This window comes from Mizuhopecten yessoensis, unplaced genomic scaffold (assembly GCF_002113885.1).
Source record: "Mizuhopecten yessoensis strain PY_sf001 unplaced genomic scaffold, ASM211388v2 scaffold3015, whole genome shotgun sequence".
NCBI lineage: Eukaryota > Metazoa > Mollusca > Bivalvia > Pectinida > Pectinidae > Mizuhopecten > Mizuhopecten yessoensis.
This window is the reverse complement of record NW_018404833.1, coordinates 92973-112441: the sequence shown is the minus strand read 5'-3', so window position 1 is coordinate 112441 and position 19469 is coordinate 92973. Positions and strand designations below refer to the sequence as shown.

The 19469-nt window shown below is 36.8% G+C and overlaps 1 protein-coding gene across 1 annotated transcript; it reads left to right on the top strand.

Annotated features, from left to right (window-relative positions):
- The first annotated feature begins 875 nt into the window (after window positions 1-875).
- LOC110446832 (dual specificity protein phosphatase 10-like) lies at window positions 876-10090 on the top strand. The gene is made up of 4 exons (XM_021492149.1): window positions 876-1703; window positions 5222-5377; window positions 5513-5698; window positions 7943-10090. Exons 1-4 carry the CDS (start codon window positions 1127-1129, stop codon window positions 8188-8190), a joined length of 1167 nt encoding a protein of 388 aa, XP_021347824.1. The 5' UTR covers window positions 876-1126; the 3' UTR covers window positions 8191-10090.
- The last annotated feature ends 9379 nt before the right edge of the window (window positions 10091-19469 follow it).

The following is a 19469-nucleotide window of genomic DNA, read 5'->3' as shown; positions in this document are numbered from 1 at the left end:
GCATGACTTAATTGTACTCTGTTGTTCTGTTCAAACTGAAGTGTCAATTCATAATGTGACTTTTCATTAAGGCTATCATAAATTTAATTTTGTCGATGTATTATATGACGTATACAAAAATCTAACAACAAAAGTTGTACATATGTATTATTCAATAATATAAATAAGACAAAATTAAAACAAACAGTTGTATTATATACTTCACTGCATACAGTCAAACATGATAAATAATGCTCTGGACGTAGTTCATGCCAAAATTACTAATTTTAATATATAACTTCAAATCTTGTTTCAATTTGTTAACAGTCTTTCAATAATAACATGGGAGCAACGAAATTACTTATGAAAACGATAACATGAGGACTAGAGCAGGAGGTGACATCATAAGTCACACTAGTATTGTGTAAGTGTGGTTGCCTTGGGGAACAATTAACGGACTTCAATACGGAAGTCAGTAAAACCTGCGTATAATACTTGGTGTGATATTTAATCATACTGCGTGTCACACTAAATCGATAAGAATATTGAAAGAGTTATATCTATCGACCTATTTACACAATCATCTAGTCATCAACAGCTGAGGATTATCATCGCTGTTGACATAACGTGAACTCGATACAGCTCCTCGCCTAATAGGCATGTGACTCTCGTTGGGTCGGTTTCTTATCCTGGGCAACCTTGTCGTTATGCCATAAGCCCCGCAGCCTTTGTTAGAGTTAGATACCGCTAACCGATCGTGTCAGCCTGAAAAAGACCATCAACCGCTTCCGAGTATTCATAAGCTGTACCGGAACCAGCCGAAGCCATGTTCGGAAAAGCTCCGCTATGATTCATCTATTTATAGCAATGATGACCTCATGGTAAAATTTTTCCGGCTGTGACGTGTTAGCTATAAATGACTCCATTCATGCACAACCCAAACATTGTGTAGTGTGACTAAGATAGAACAAGACGTGTAGCTCCACTTCTATATTTACGAATAGGAGAGTGGAGAGGGATCTGTATGTAGTGGTGAGGAACTCATGGTATACTATAGCGTAGTGCTAGTATAGTGGGTTCACGTGCCTCTGTAGTAGCCTCTTGGCCAGGTGTTGTGTTTGGAGGATTTTACTATACATTGTAGACTATGCCTGAGTGTGGTGATATAGATGTTTTAACCCCAACCTCCCTCATGACCAACACCATATTACAAGGAGGAAGACGAAGATTACAATTGTCTTTGGATTTTTCATCGATAACGGATTCTGAAGATTTTCATGTGCCGAAAAAGCTCTGTAAGTTGGAATCAATGAGTGTTTCATTAACGGGACCCTTAAAATTGAACTCTTTGGCCCCTACACCAGCCTCCTGGCGGACTATACAGCCCCAGGAACTGGCTGCTAGACTCAACAAAGTTCACAAATCGTGTCTTTTGTTGGACTGTAGATCTTTTATCTCTTACAACGTGACTCATATTCAGGGTGCTGTCAATGTCAACTGTTGTGACAGATTCAACAGAAAACGGCTTCAGCAGGGAAAAGTTACTCTGATAGACCTTGTGAATTCTAAAGAGGCCAAGGACCAATTTAAACGTCGAGGGTCAAAGGAAGTGATTCTTTACGACGATGGAACCAAAGACCTGCATCAACTTCCCACAGACAGTTCTCTGTATCTCGTCGTCTCGTCCCTACTGAGAGAAGGCAAGGAGGTGCTGGTTCTCCAAGGTGGGTACAGATGGTTTTGAGCATTTGTTATTGATTTTCTGGATCGTTTAGAGACAATGAATGAACTTTCTTTATATATATAATTTATATGACATTGTATTATAAAACTAAATAATTAAAAACGTTGTTTCTGAATATGTTTACGTTGAATTATCAGTATTTCATGTATACTTACGTAACTAATCTGGTTACCAATAGTTACCTGTAAAGGACCTGAGGGAACAGAAATCTTTTGAAAGGAACCTGATGTTTATAAACTCATTTACATAATACGGACTTATTTCCTGTTGAAATAATAATATAGAATGTTGTCGATTTCCTTGATCGATTATTTCTATAATTACCTTTGTCTATAGACATATATAATTAGTCATCATTTTATATAACCAGCCTTGTGCAATAACAAATCTATCCTCAACCATTTGTCATCATCACTCTTTCTATTTCTGTTCAAAACTGGATTTGATGACTCTGAACTAACTTGTTCATGTAACATGATCCTGATATAAATCCACTTATCAAATAACTCTATAACCTTATAAGTCATCTTATGTCTTTATGTCGCATGACTTTGACAATTTAATCCTTCAAACCCTACCGGCGAAGTTAAATCTTTTAATACTAAATTTCTCTATTGAACAGTTGGCTGATGATTCATTTTCAAAAATGTCTTTCTTCTTTCAATTAATTCCTCGAGTCAAATAGCCCCATAAGGCATGTGACTTGTCTCCCTTTGTTGGCCGTGTATATGACCCCCTTCAGCCCAATGTGGCGCATAGTTGCCCGTGAGTCACTGCCGAACAATCGCTCAACGTACTTTAGTCATACGCTGTTCCCAACACTGAGCTCGGAATGTGGGTACGATCACAAGCGATTTACAGATTTTCGTCGTCAATGGAGCGAAACCATCTCGAACCCTTTATCTTTAGGGTAAAAAATCGACACGTATTATTGCCTAAATGAGTAATAATCGAGTACTTTTTATCGTAATTACTACTGTATAAACAGCGTACAATGCTGATGTCGGGACGGCTGATGAGGACTGATGGTTCGAGAGGTGGCTGCCCTAATCACCATAGGTCGCATTCCGAAGTCATGATGAAGATTCCATACAAATGGTCACTTAAATATGAAAAGACATGAACGGTTGAAAAGAAATATTTCTTAAATGTAAAGGCACAATTGCCTGTTGTTTCCTCTTTGAATACAAAGCGTAACTATAGCTTACACAGCTAAACTATAGCTTACAAAGCGTAACTATAGCGTAACTATAGCTTCTTTTATATAACAGCTATTTGGGAAGTTTTGTGGACAATTTTCATCAGAATTTTAAACGACTTTCCACAAAACCCAGTAAAAATTACAAGTTTAAAGTTTGTTCATATTTCATTCCATTTCCCCTTGAAAACATAACTTTACTGGTATAAACTTCCCGTCTTTCTATTAAAGTTAAGTAACCTTTGGTCTGGAAATATACAAAGTGGCCAATAGAACATCTTCCTTCATTATTCCGTATATAAAACACGACGTAACCAAGGGGAAACATGAATAATTACGACAGAGAACTATAGCAACATCTTCCATAAACCATATTTATTTCACCCATATTTCAAATAATTACAACAGATTAAGTTAACACATGGGGCGGTTTGTCATTCCTTTTAATGTGTTATCAATTACATCATTCAATAATAGAGTCCATTTCAGTATTTATAGTTCTTTATTCGATATTTTGACAACTGTATCGGGTATATATCTTATGAATACAGTATCGATTTAAATATCAGCCCGTGAGTCCAGGTAACTAGTGGCCTTTGATAGAAATCAATTAAAACATTGAAATGTTTGTTATCATAACGGTATCCAAAAACAGTGAGAGGATGAACAGACGACACCGCGTCACTAGACGACACCACGTTAGCAGACGACATCCCGTCACGTTACAAAGACCACAAACCGCAAACACTTCTACTAAACAGGACGAAATAGAAACAAAAAGGGGAGACTCGTTTTTGAGTCATGAATTATTTGGTCCTGTTTACACCCCGAGCGTGAAAGGAAAGACTGCTTGGCAACCATCGATCTGTAAACGTCACGGGAAATAGTTTTTGTTTTATTATCAAACGGTTATGATCGACGTTGGTTTATGTTCACAATATCCCAAGAAAAAAATATCCTTGAAATTTGTTGGGATAACGATTTTACTCCATTTAATATGTTTGTTTGATAAAATGATTCTCCATATTATATCTATTTTCGTGTTAACAAAATAGTTTTTAAATACCCATTTAAAAAAAACTGTTGATAAAGCAGGTTTTTACATACCCATTTTAAAAAAACTGTTGATAAAGCAGGTTTTTACATTAGCTGTCTAAGGAAAACCCCAGAATCAGTTTCATGTTCGATAATTTTTTCCATTGAGGGAAAACCAGTTAGATCTAGCGAGAAACATACATCGCTTATGATGAGTCATCCAGACACACTCCGCCAGCTGACTTATAAGGCTAAACGTGTGTGCTATTTTTACCCGCGACCTTAGCACAAGACCAGGTAAATACACTATATAGGTCTCTAGATCTTGTTTACATACTTATTCGCCTATGTACACAGGCTGTTTACGTTTAAAACTTGACTAATGGCAATCGCGTACGGACGATTACGTCACAGGTTGCGGTTTCTTCCTTATTACAACCAATTGCGAAATGGTATCAAAAATAAATCTGCATCGAACGTTAATAGAAACCCGGATACCAATAGGTTTTACGCATATCATGATATTAGTAATTAACTGTCTGAATGCTGATCAGATTTATATTAAATATCAATATAAACGTAGTAAATATGAAAAAATGAGTAAAATGTAGGTTATTTATACTTCTCCGCTGATATGCTTACAAACACACACTGTTAGAATTTACAAAAAGTGCAACCTTGTGCTGAATGAATGGGCGTTAAACCGTCTGACGTAAAAACCTAATATTTATGGTTTGTGGTTAAAGCACTTGCTGATTCGCGCCAGATAAACGTCGTGGAACATCCCTTCATACGATATGAGAAAGTTGTAAGATAGTGTGGAGAGATAGAACGAGTATACACGGGGCAATGTCTATATATAATCTCTCCGTCTGAAACTCAATCCCAAATATCTCTGCATGTATCTTCGGGATGCTGTGATGGAGACGGTGGTTATCTGAAGAGGGCTCGCAGTGAGTGACCGATACCGCGTGTAGATACCGACTCCACTTTACAGGTGCATCTTGCGTTCCACGAAGAGATACGGAACTCAATTCAAACTATCAAAATATTTTATTTCAAAAAAAGTAGAAAATTAAAAAGGCATCGACGCATTTTATATGAGATCGTGCAGAGCCTTGCCAAGGCATCGCCCATGTTTTGTAATCAAGTCGAGGTAGGGTGAAACGTCTGGACTAAAATAGTAGAATTAATTTTGGAAGATCTGCAAGTCTAGTCACAAGATACACAAAGTCTAATATTCTATTTCTCTTTGTATTTTTCAGGAGGACTCCAAGCCTTCCGGTGCCAATACACTGACCTTTGTCACAGTGGGGTTAAAATCGTCGACTCTCGTCCACTCTATTCTCCGACCACGGGAATAATCGAACCCCAGATCGAGGCTGCCGAAGCGACCCAAATATTGCCTTTTCTATATCTAGGTAGGCATTTCTTTTTACTTTTGGAAGCTTTTGCAATCATCCTTTTTATCAAACCCCTCCGATTTTGATTACTCCAACTGATTACAAGAAATACGTTCAATATCGAAACTAATGTTGTATTATTGTCATGAACAGGAAACGAACGTGATGCGGCGAACTACAAGAAGTTAACCGACCTTGATATCACATACGTGCTGAACACGACCTCGACCGTGCCCAAGCACTTCGAAGACCAAGGCATTACTTACAAGCGCATCCCGGCCTCGGATAGTGGGGCACAGAATCTCCAGCAGTACTTCGAGGAAGCTATCCAATTTATAGGTAGGCATGTGCAACACATTAAAATTCTAGGTACTCGTAGAGGCTCTTGTCTACTAGATTTTGTAAACGAATGCTAAAAGTCTTTTAATTTACCATACGAGATTCATTTTATAAAGAATTAGCCAAAATAAATTGCTTACAATAATTCCTCTTTAAAGATCTATTGTGTGTTAAAACGCACAGGCAGAATGCAAATTGGCTTTTATTTTACTAAAACAATACAAACTCTAGTTCACAAGTGCCTCAGACCAACGTTAATGGAGATAAGATATTTTTGTATTATTGACGAAACAATCAGGGATTTGGACAATTTGTAAATTATCAACATCTATTGTATTAGTTATTGCGGTATATCAACAATGCATACTTTTAATTGTTATGAAAAGTAAACAATGAACTAACATTCCTGACCCGCCGTTACCGCAAATTGTTTATCTATTGACCAACTGTTGTTTAAACATTTCTCTAATGCTTGTATGTATTGCCCAGAGCAATGACTAAGGCACGCAGTAGAAAAATACCTTCATTTGAAAAATATCGATTATGATGTATTTTAACATGAATAAATAAACATCACTGTCATTACTACGCATGTAACGCTAATTAAATGTCAATAATGTTCATTAAAAAATTCGAACTAAACAAGCTAATTTGAAGTGTCAAATTTTAAACTAAAGTTAGAATGGAGTCAATAGTGTGTAACGTGCTGATAGGATCAATAGGACTAGGGATATTGACTTCGATCTTGTAGTGACTCACCAGTTTGTTTGGTCAATAGCCGTCTGCTCGCTTTGTCCCTTCAAGGGGCTGACATGTTTACAAATACAGTTGCATGGTTAAAGAAAGGGGCTTACACGGACATAAATTATTGTTTGTAATATAACGGATCAAAAGGTGTTCAATCTCTGCAACATGTTATGATAATTCCCCCTCGGGCGCCCCAGTCCATGTCAATTTCTCACCTGGTGATGAATTCGAGGACACACGTGTCTATTGTTAGGGACAGCTGATGTCACGGCTGTAGGGGAATGACTCAGCCCCTGTCACGTGCTTAGTTGTCATGGAAATTGCATATCAGGAGGAACTATATAGTTTAATTACTGCGGAAGAAGTTTGTTTTAAATCAGACATATGGTAAATGAGTTTGTCAAAGTACTATGGCGCGCGGAGGAACCCTTGCCGCGCTCTGACTCATGTTCTGCGATTTCAAACTTTTGGGCAGGTGATATGAAAAGAATGAACGTGATAAAAAGATTCAGAAAGTGCATATTAAGTAGGTGCTGGTTTATTCAAGAAGTCTGTTATTTGAGAGAAGAAAAAAAATGATAAAAGACATGTATATCGCTTTGATAAAAGGCAACTCGTTTCCGCCGGAGTAGTGATTGCTGATTTTATTTTGTCATCAAATGGTGACACGGGAAAAGATATTATCTGCATATAATTCCCGGCGCCGACAGTACCGGATTATGATAAACGTCTCTTTCACCAATGATGAACAGTATTAGAATACATCTTGTTTATCCTATTGAGAGGGAAATGAGTAACCTTAGGGATGGTTCAGGGATATCGTCGGTCGTCGGCCAAAGCTGAGTCATACTTGAACAATCGATATATGTGTGTATATATATATATACAAGTCCAAAACTTACAAAACTCTCGTATGGATGATTATAATACAATAAAATACAGGGCCATCTGTGTCCGCCAACAGCTGTATGACTAAACAACAATATCATTGTATCATTTGTGCAACACGTTTCCGACATAAAACACAGCATGTTGGTCAACTGCAAGCTACTCTTCAAGGTCAGACAAATGATGTCATGCATCGCTTTATCAAATAAAACAGAGATGCATTTTGTTAATCCTTCTTTATCAAATTAAGTATGCACATCCCAGGAAGCAAAATTAAAGTGCATTCATATCATGTTTGCATTGTGTTTTGATAACAAAGTTCGGACAGAAAGCAAACAAAACGAACAAAGTCTACAAATTGAAGGAAAATAAACTTAGTGCGACTAAGTCAACCGTTGTTTATAAAAAAATCCTTCTAATTTTAACTAAAGTGATTATTTGCTTTAGGTGTAGTTCGATTTCAAACTATGCAAATGAAAAGAAAACAACAATGAAATTAGATAAAAAAAAATACAGTATGTTTTAATTCCAGTATTAACAATAATTAATGAAAGAAGCAATACTGATGGTGAACTTTATTAACGTTTTGAATGTTTTGTGTACTTGCAGAGGAAGCTCGTCAGAAAGAAGCACGTGTCCTCATTCATTGTCACGCGGGCGTCTCGCGCTCTGCCACCATCACTATTGCCTACCTACTCACTCGATCATCACTGAGCCTCATGGATGCATACCGTTTTGTGAAAGGACGCCGATCCATCATTTCTCCTAACTTCAACTTCATGGGCCAGCTCATGGAATACGAACAGTCCCTCAACAGCGGGTCATGCTCGCGGGTGCTAACTCCCAAAATTGTGTAGCGTCCCCATTTCTCATCGTTTCAGTTGGCATTTATTATCTTGTGGACTTACTTTAACAACGACTTTGATATGGACAAATTATGCAATGAACAGATGAGCGCACGATGACGTCATGTCATACAAATATGGTGTAAAATGATCACATGGACTTGCAATGTGCAAAGATTGCATTCTGATACGGAGGACCTCAGTTCCTGTTTCAAAAGGGATATAGACGTTTATCTAAATGCATAATTATCTTATCTTATCTTATTTTATGATAAGTTAAATGAACATTAATATTTTCCCCAAACTTACGTAATGTCCATGGAAGAATATTCTATTGAAATACCAATTAGAGATTAAGTGGTACCCGTTATCATCAAGTAACTAAATACACTACTCTACAATCTCAGGGCACCCCAATGTCTGTGTTTTATACTCGTTATTTGTATTACTGTGACAACGTGAAATCCAATTATTTTATTTATCTACTAGACATTACTTACTCCAGCAGGACCACATGCAGATAAAGATGAGAAATATTGATACATGCAACAAAAATACTCCATTTGTAAATTCTGGAATAATTTATCAATTTTCAAAAAAGACAAATTACAACTTATCGTAATCAGTCCGTTTTTTGTCTAAAAAGTAAATTTTAACTTGTGTCTACATAAATGACGGAACCATTTGTCTAAAACACGTTTGTTTCGTGACGTGTAATGTAAAAGGAAGTCATTAACGCCGGCATTCCTCGGTTAACTCAAGTGATGACCAATCTGTTTACAAACTACCTCTTGTCCAACTTAGTCAGCAAACCGGAAGTTATGACTTGGTGCGCCTGCATTTAATATATGTCGGCAAATGTTTACTTCCGGTCGGAATCACCGAGCTGGCCTTTATAACTAATTATTACTAACTATGCATCACGCCTGGAGACTGTCGCCGCGGCGGCCTAACTGGCGGGTCCCACATTAATATTACACATGTACATAATTAGTATATTTATTGAATCATTCCTAAATATGTGTATACAAAGCGAGAGCAAGAGGTGTGAGTTGTTTCTGATGTTACTAGTCATAAAGATGTACGCGGTGCCGCGGCGCTGTTCCCACGGGTGTGTGGAAATAAACTAGCTGTGTATGTGACGTCATCGTGTTTGTGGAACTCTAGAACTATTTCATGTCGGTGGAAATATGATATACTAGTGTAGAGAACTTTTGTCTTATTATGACTAATTAAAACCATCGTTTTTCCTTCAAAACTACTTTAAAATTAAGTTTGAAATCTTAAAAAAAACTATTTAATAAATATATTTCACAACAAACACTTTGCTCTAAATAACATACATTGTCGTAGGGCCTAAAAGCAATACAACCATAACACCAAAACCTGACGAGGGTTTGGAAAATATTTTGTGTCAAATTATTAAAATATTTATAGTGTTTTCCTTCTAACCCAATCTAAAATTGTTGAATTCTTTTAAAATCACTCACCGTTTAACTGTAATCGCAAAATTTGACATTTTGAATTTTTTGTTTTCCTATTAAAAAACCGGTTTATTTGGATGATAAATCCATATCAATGTAACAGTATTATTAAATGCAATTTTTAAGATTAATACTTTCTAGACTAGACAATTGGCATTAGACATAGGACTGCTGAACGTCATATAATAGTATTTTTTATATTTATAGATTTATGTAAAATATTTTCTGAATGTTATTGAATGTTTGATGTACGTGATTGGTGTAGTTTCTAATCGTTCCGTCAGAGGGCGTGCTGTGTTTGAATGTCGAGGTCAGTGAGAACTGACCATTATTTGTGTATTGTGAGAACTTGACCGGACATCCGACTCAAAACAATATATTTCGTTTCCATTGAAAAGACTAAATAGAAAATAAAATATGAAAAACAAAACATATATCTGAATTTTATTGTTCATTTTCTGCTGTTTTGTAAGTATAGAGAGTTTACAGGAAATATATCAGAATTGAAATGTTGGATCACAAAACAACATTATCAGGGACGGAATTTGACAATCAACATTTGTTTTATAAGCTGTTAAAATATGCAATAATATGTTGTGTTAAATATTGCTGCACTTGAAGTGATACTCGAAAGTTACGTTGGAGTTATAATTGGTCCTTGGTAGGAAACCTCAATTACAAAGTAACCCCTCTAAGTACTACAATTAGAGCATGTCTCCTGGGACTCCGGTAAGGATCCACGTACTAATGCCAAAAGCTGTGACTTTCCATTGATGACCTTTTTTTCCCGGCATGACTCTATATATAGCTTTGGTAAATCATTTCTGAAAAGAGAATCCTACCCTGTGGGATCTTATGAAAAGAACTTACGACGAAAGAAAGAACGAATTATCAAGTAAAACGAAGTTCTGAGTATAAAAATAAAACTGTGCCAGACCCGGGTTCGAACCCCGGAACTCTAGTCATTGTACCGTCGCTCTAACCGACTGAGCTACAAGGCCAACTCCCTCTAATCCATAACGAAATCGAAGGGTGGGGTTACTGAATGCTCGAAAAACAACACTGGAATTAGGAATAATATCAAAATTTTACTTTATACACACACAATGTACTTATTAAACATGTTGCAACGTTTCAAGACGGACTGGTCCCTTTATAAAGCTACATGAGTTGTGTATAAAGTAAAACTTTGATATAACACATGTCCAAACTGATGAATCTTACTGAACCACATTGGAACTCTCCAGTGTTTTACCTGCAATGGGACAGGGACCCTTAACGCACTAACACATCAACACGTTCCATTTTCATGACAGCTTCAACTGATGTTTTTCGAGATGCAATTTATAAACATTATAAATCTGATATATCTGTGTTTCTTGACAGGCCTGTTTAGGTCCTGTGTTATCTGCAAAAGGGTTGACGAAAAAGAAGCCAAATCATCAATTTGCAAAACGAACATTTGGAAATAGATGTATTATTTTAGGTTTCTTCTTTTAACCACTTGTAACATTGATCTATAAACGTCTGGTTATTTTAGTCTTTGTCGTTAAGTCTAATGATAAACACGAAAGGTTCCGAATGTAGAGAAAGAGGTAATTGCACAGGTCTTAAAAACAAATATTGCAGGCACTTCACTTTTCTTATTTATTCTTGAATTTGTAATTTCAGTGGAGGCAATTTGAGTTGTGACACAGTTGGAAATAAGATAAAGACACTCGGCGACTTATGTTCGAAAAACAGCGGCTGTGCTCTCGATACACGGAGAAGCTACAACAGTATACACATCAGAACCCTTGGATTTCAAAGATGATGACTAATACGCGAAATCAGGCCTGATCAAGTTAACAGTTAAAACTATTTCCCCGGGGAATGGGACCCAAACGAAGAACTGTTTCCCGGAGGGAAAATAGTTGGGCAGTTGACTAATAAGGCATGAAAAAACTGTTTTCTTATTTGACTAACATGGCCAATGAAAAAAGAGTATTTAGTTAAATTAAAAATCAGCATTTAATATTAGTACGCATAACGCATGCATGAAATGTAATCGTTTATGTCAGCGATAGCGAGGCAGCCGAACAGTCATAGTCATCAGGATGTTAGGTGCATTCGATTATATAATGTACATCGCACGTGACCAGTCTAGCAAAATTTAGTTTATCACGTGACCAATCAACAGTCGTGCGGTAACAAAATTGTCGTGTAACGTTTTGTAAGATTAGAACAAAACAGTCAAAATTGCTTAATGTTTGTTAGTTACTATATAGAAAGTCAAGTAATACTGATAAATACGTTTCACAATTTCTCGAAATATATGGTGCTCGCAGCTTGAAATAGTCTCCAAAACATTGTACTTTAAACAAAAGATTAAGGAGTGTTGATATTCAAGGACAAAATTCGAAGTTTTTTTCCGTTGTTATTTCAGTGAATCGATGAGTATTGAACGGGAAGCAGTTGATACGACGTGAATACAGAAAAACAAAAGTTTCCTGTTTACAGTCGCCTGACGTTTTGATAGAATAAGGAAAACTTCTCAGGCAAAAATCTATCGTAGTTTATCAAGTGAAATTAATTTAAAATCATCGAAATAGATATCAACAGACCAGTATTTATTTTATGTGTGATTGTTACTTGGAGAAGTTGCAAACATGTTTTAAAAAGGGACTTTCTTTTAAGAATCGGTTTGTCATTTTCTTGATTACATTGAATCTTACGACGCGTTATGTATAAAGGGAAGTTACTCGTATTGAAGTACCACCTTAAGTAACGTTATATATAGAACGCACAGTATGTATGTTAAAAAACCATGACTAGCATGTATATAGGAGAAACGAATATTCATTGAAAGTTATGTCATTCGCTTAACGTGTTTGTTTATACTTTTGGGGATGAGAGATGTGAAATCTTATGAAAATAGACCAGACCTCCAGAAAACGTCCAGTTTCTGTCGCCATTGCGTATCGTGTTGTTTGGTAAGACATCCGTAGTTACCGCCCCTAGTACGTTATCTGATAGAAATATTTCTGAAATGGTGTGCAATACTATTTGGTTACACGAAGCTAAACTTACGAAAGCGTATTCTCTGATTTGTCCCTTTCGAGTATTTTCACCACACTATGGACACATTTGTTTTCCCAGTTGTGAAATTTGTTCTTCATTTTTCAGTCGGTGACTATTCATCTTTTTAGGATAAAAACAAAACGTGATAAAAATGATACACATTAGTTTAATAAAACAAATAAGTAACCTATCAAATTCTCGAATTATATAAAGAATTTTATTTATTTCGATTAAAGGACTCAATATTTGATAACCTAGGAGTTTAACAGTCCATAAAACGCAATAAAATACCATAAAACTGTAAAACAGCAGGCGTGTTAAGATAAACTAGAGTTTGAAAATGTTGCAAAAATAAAATAACCCAGGGAAACCGTCAAAAACAAACAATCCCTAACTCATTGTTCTCTATAATACATATTCAGCACGCACGCAGGCATACACACATAGGAAAATATTATCCAGGTGGCATAGGACTAGTATTTAACACCTGATAAGGCAGCTGATTTATGAATATGCTATTTGTATTGATTGTATGAATTGTATATCTATGTACTGTAAAACGCTTTAGAGTGGCTTATTCTATACTTAGATAGGGCGTTTTCTACCACAATACGCTGTGTTATTCCACTCTCAGATCATTGTATAAACACGCAGACTGTTAGATAAATATGAGTTATATACCACATGTGGTATATGACCTTCAAGAGTTTTGATTGGTCGAGAAGATAAACTTTGACCGGGAAGACTTTTTCCGCGTGCTTTTTGCCACCTGCTGTTTTGTTTACGTCGTCGGCTGTCAACATCCGACACATGTGGTGACTTTGTGAGGTTATGCGGGAAAGGGGGTTATTAAGGCAATATTAAAAGATGATACTTACTTAAAGATTTGATCGCTAGTTTCAGGCAAAATTGCTACAGACGCTCGCTATCGTTTCGACGTTACACCGTCGCGTGTCCAGGTCGTGAAACCAAAACAAGATCGATCTGTCACAGGGTCGGGAAATATTTCGTTCTCCCAACGTCCCGTTATCGCTATTTAGACGGTCTGACTATGGCTAAACTTTCACTATAAACGTCAACCATAGAACCGTCACGAAGAAACGTAGGCCTATGGTTTTGGATATTGACAGCGATAAGTTCGTCTACAACGGTGAGTTACGGTGAGTTCATCACTTGGCGGGAGGCAGACTTCGTACGATATGCTTACGCGCATATAGTCCGTGGTTAAATTTATATAAATTAATGCAATACTGCTACTCTCAATACTTTAAGTCGTTCATCTATTTTAATTTTTTCATTAAGTTGTTGCCGAAACATTAATTTTGACAATAATTAAATTTGTAAAAAAAAAAGTCATTTTGAATATTAAATGAGTGACTTTTTACATATGGGTCATATCACTTTCCGACTGATCATGAGATTGTGGTAGAAACAGATCACACGACTCGTGGTTGTCGAGTATGGTATTTATTTCACTCTCGTTAGTTAATTTTCAAAAGTTACAGAAAGACACTCGCTAAAGCTCGTGTCTTTTGTTACTTTTGAAAATTTACTAACTCGAGTGAAATAAATACCATATTCAACAACCACTCGTTGAGTAACCTCTATATATCAAATGTTGTATATTTATATATTCATAATGAAGGAGGATGATACAGAGGAAACCCCGATTATCAAGGGTAGCGCACATTAGTCGCCTCGGGCAGTACGTCAAACCAGACCGATTCAAGTTTGGATTGATTCTATTTTGTTAAACGTCCTATTGACAGTAATGGCCATTTAATGACGTGGGTTTAAGAAGAATATGCATATTTATATAACTATTTATACGTTAACATTTGCAAAAGAGATATATCATATACATAAGGTAGTTTCTTGTAGATCAACAGAGATATCGCTTCTGATGTAAGTGATATCTTCTTAAAGGATAAATCCTAATTATCTGAGATATCTTTAAACATTTAAAGATATCTTTAATTTGTTTAAATATATCGTTGATTTATCAATTTTTTTTAGATACTCTGTATATCAAATCAATTAAACAATATTTTTTTTCAAATCCAATAATTATGTATTTCTGCCATTTAAAATATATCTCTAATAAAATATATCTTTCATATATACATCTTAAAATTGACTCGAGTTGACGTCTTTAAATTGTAAGAAAAATGTCTCTTTTGTGGTGTATTGAGAGATATCTTTCAATGGTTTTTTTCTCCTCTAATTGAAGTAAAGCTATCTACATTTGTAAGAGACATCTCATATACATTTGTAATTAGGATTATATATATGAGATACCGCATTGTTCATTAGTCTTCTCATAAATTGATAGAGATATGTCCGCTAGTTATTCCCTTAATTAAATGAACATTTTCTTTTAGGTATTTGATGTTAAGTTGGCTTACCAAAGGTTCATTGTCAGGCTAAATTTGCACAAACTGTATATCTGAGTCACGTGTACTGATATGTAACAAACCAGTAAACAGTTTTAGTGCCGCCGTGTTATGTGCCGTAGGGGAATCGTACCGCAGTGTTCTATGGAGACTGATATGTGCCATTTCGTTATTTTGCAGCGAAATAATCGTTTTTTTCCCCACGATAATTGTTGTCTTTCCGCAGCGAAATGACGAAACAACGAAAAACCTCATGCGAAGTAACGAAGATATAAGGCAAATGTACATGTAGCCGTTTAGCGACCCGACATGTATTTGTCCTCTCTCATTATCGTTATTTCGGGGCGAAACAAGGAAAAGTATCGTTATGTCGCCCCGAGGACCAAGCGCGCGTATCCCGAGGGCCATTCCTTGGCATTCCAAAGACCATGTAAAGGTTTTCTGAAGATTATTTTGACAATGGATCTGAAGATCATTTGTGAATGTTTTGAGGATTATAATAGGACGTTGAGAGGACAAGCTGGTCTCGAAGTTATGAGAATCAAAGTGATTTTCCGACAGTCATGTCCCTGTGTTGTGTACACTAGGCCTAGTGCCCGTATATGTGAAACTGGGGATTTTGTGCTCAAATCAACTCTCTGATAACTCAATTAAATCATGTGACTCGATAACAAAGAAAAGTATAAACTTTTTAAACAGTATTTGGCTTTAAGTCTCTCAACGAGTCTACCAAATCACTATTTTGTTTATTAATTTATCACTGGAACAAAACATTGGGCTTAAGCACTGTCACAGAATCAGAAATTGAGCATGAGAACGGTTTCATGAAAATGGGCCCAATACCCAGGCATTCTGAGGACTATGTGGCGTTGATCCAAAGGTCATAGTGTTGCGAGGACTATGCATTAGCACCCGGAGGATATGTGATTTGAGGACCAAGCTGGTATTCCGAAGCTCACGTCTCAACATTGCGAAAATCATCCGCTCAGATGAACGATGTTACCGATAGGTATTCCGCGATGTTCCGAGGACCATGATACTCCAAGGATCTGAGGATAGTATACACAGTACAATTATTAGGGTCATGTCGCGATGTTTCTAACACAAGCGACTAAGAATTTGTTACAGCTAAATTTGGACTTAAACTAAGGTGTTCAGAGTAATTTTACACGTTTTACGGGTTTAGTTGATAATTCGGAACACCTTAGTTTAGATCCAAATATGGCTGTAACAAATGTTCATGTCACTTTGGTTTTGAAGTATACGTCGCGCGTTCATAACGACCATGTCTTATTTGCTCTTAGGATGATGTCGCGAGATGATTGAGATGGTTTCAAGGAGCATGCTACAAATTCTATCACAGAGTTTCAAGAATCACTCCGTGGTGTTTCCAAGATCATGCCGGGGTATTCCGAAGTTCATGTAACGGTGCTCTAATGTCATGTCACGATGTTCCGAGTATGATGCCGCAATGTTCCGAATCGCCTAGATTCCTTGCCAAATGTAGTATACACAGAGACAGAACTATAGATTCATATAAATAGTATAGATTTAATCGATATTTAGCCGTGATGTGTTTGAATGTATTTCATTCCATCTTTCCACCACCAACACACAGACTTACAGAAACTACTCAAATGACCCGTTGTAAGCACAAGCTATTTGTCTGGGTACGCTTTTCTTTCTGCATGTTTTATGAAGAGGTCCTGATGAAGAACGCGACTCGTCAGCTAAGAACAACCCGATGTTAAACAACACATGGCCCACCACGTAATTACGCCTTACCACGTTATTGAATTATTTGACATGATTGAGTCGACACATTATAGAGAAATCAAATCAAGTCTACAACTGGGTCAGCCTGGTTTCCGGACTCTCTGGGACAGCCGTTATGTTTACCGGGGGTACTGGAAGAGGTGTCGCTCTTCTGTTATTAATAATCTGCTCTGTAACTTTTACAGAATTCTGTGAACTTTGAAAGGAAAACCCAATCAGTCCCCATAACCTGAGTTCTTTTGTGAAGACGGTACTTGTGTAATAAGTAAGCTTGGGTCCTTCTCAAGAAAGACATGCATTCTCTTATTACTTATTACTCGTTCCCCAGGTAAATAACGACACGGTACATTTTTGTAACACATTCGGGTGGAGGCACTGTCTATAAAAACAACAACACTATCAATCGCATTTTTACCAAAAACAAAATGAAACAAAGAAGAAACCAAGATACGGTTGTATAAATTTTCAAACAATGATCTAAATAAAGATATACATAATATAATTATATTATACTCCTGTCATTTTATAAGTTTCTTGGAATATAACTGACATCGATTTGAAATATTGTTTATTACGATATAAAAAGAGATGAGTCGTTGCTGAGTTTCGATACTATTATACGTCATGTTAAGTGTTTCTTGTTACGAGTTAAGGATGGCTAAAGGTATAGTTCGATATACGATCATTGGTATTAGTTTTGAACTTTCTAGTTTTTAATTTTTGAAAAGCTGAAACTGGTGCTTTACATCTTTAAAATCATTTCATAAATTTGCATTTCGCGAAACAATCCCCTTGAATCAAAGGTAAACAACTCGTGTGTGTTCAGGACAGTGTCTTAGTTTTAATACATGTACTGCATCATCACTTTAAGCGTATTAATGACGTCACTTGTTCCGGTGATCTAGGCGGCAGTAGTTATATCACTATATAACTACAGGAGGCACGGTGGTCTAGTGGTAGGACGCCGAGCTCGTGACCGGCGGGTTCGAGTCACGGCACGGCTCTGTGTTGTATCCTTAAGCAAGATACTTTACTTGCTTGTTCCAGTCTACTCAGCTGTAAATGAGTACGTGGTTGGGCAGTGCTAGAATTGTAGAATGCTAGCTGTGAGCGCCGAACTGGCAGCACCGGCTGTATGCTCCCCAGGGAGTTGCAAATGCCCTATAACCAAGGATAATAATTTGTGAACCGCTTTGAGACGACCTACGAACTAGGTTGTTATAAAGCGGTATACAAGCAAAGAGACATACAATGAATGTTTAATCATGAAGCCAACACGTAACAAATCATGTAATCAATACATTTAATACTATATTTTACAGCAGAACTTTATAATTCATGAAACCCAATGACTATTTGTACAAAAAGTGCCTCATGAAATCAATACTTCCGTCCGATGTCTGATCTGACAAATGCATGACAGATAGATAACACTTGTAAATTGTTTATGATTAGGAACGTCTCGTTTGTTTTCATAGATTCGGCAGCATGTTATTATTGTACTTTGAACGCATCGACCGACGCACAAACGTCATTCGGAACACCTCACCCCGATTACAGTTCCTTTCATCAAAGACCAAATCGGCCGGGGTATTCTGATTGGTACAAACGTATATCCAACATATTTTTTTTGATGTTATTGTTGTTTAAGTAATTCCCGGTCGTTTCAGTGTTGAATGAGGTCACCAACACATACAAACTACAAGTACATTTGGTATTCACCTGTCCAACAGTTCAACTTAACAGGCGAATCCACGTACAGAGAAGACACTACAGCTCCGATTTGCATAGGTGACCAACGTCAGGTCTTTGGATTGAACTAAAGTCATTTTTCATCTTCTGTATCATATATATATATATATATATAAACATCAATCCGCCTGAAGAAGCCCTAGAAGGCAGAAAGGCCTGGCGGACGATCTGAAAAAATTATGTTTTTATTCTATATTTTCCTTCGCAAGGACTTATTTATTTATTATCTACTATATATATATAAGTACATAGAGGTTTTTCGGTGTACAACGCTGATCAATACACCTCATAACTATCAATATATCATTTATAAACATCATATCACAGCAGGTAACATGTCTATAAGGACGGTAGAAGATCACAGAAACTAATATCTCTCAGTGGACGTCAGATGATCACAGAAGCTAACGTCTCTCAGAGGACGTCAGATGATCACAGAAACCAATGTCTCTCAGAGGACGGCAGAAGATCAAAGAAACCAATATCTCTCAGGAAACGTCAGACGATCACAGAAACCAGAATCTCTCAGAGGATGACAGAAGATCACAGAAACCAATATCTCTCAGAGGACGGCAGAAGATCACAGAAACTAATATCTCTCAGAGGACGTCAGATGATGTCAGACGATCACAGACACCAATATCACTCAAAGGACGATCACAGACACCAATATCTCTCAGAGGACGACAGACGATCACAGACACCAATATCTCTCAAAGGACGTCAGATGATCACAGAAACCAATATCTCTCCTCAGAGGACGTCAGACGATCACAGACACCAATATCACTCAAAGGACGTCAGATGATCACAGAGACCAATATCT

Bases quoted from the DNA above. Each gene is read 5' to 3' on its own strand.
- LOC110446832 (XM_021492149.1), top strand. From the start codon at position 1,127: ATGCCTGAGTGTGGTGATATAGATGTTTTAACCCCAACCTCCCTCATG. The intron at 1,704-5,221 runs GTGGGTACAGAT...TGTATTTTTCAG, and splicing joins GGAGGTGCTGGTTCTCCAAG to GAGGACTCCAAGCCTTCCGG. The intron at 5,699-7,942 runs GTAGGCATGTGC...GTGTACTTGCAG, and splicing joins GGAAGCTATCCAATTTATAG to AGGAAGCTCGTCAGAAAGAA.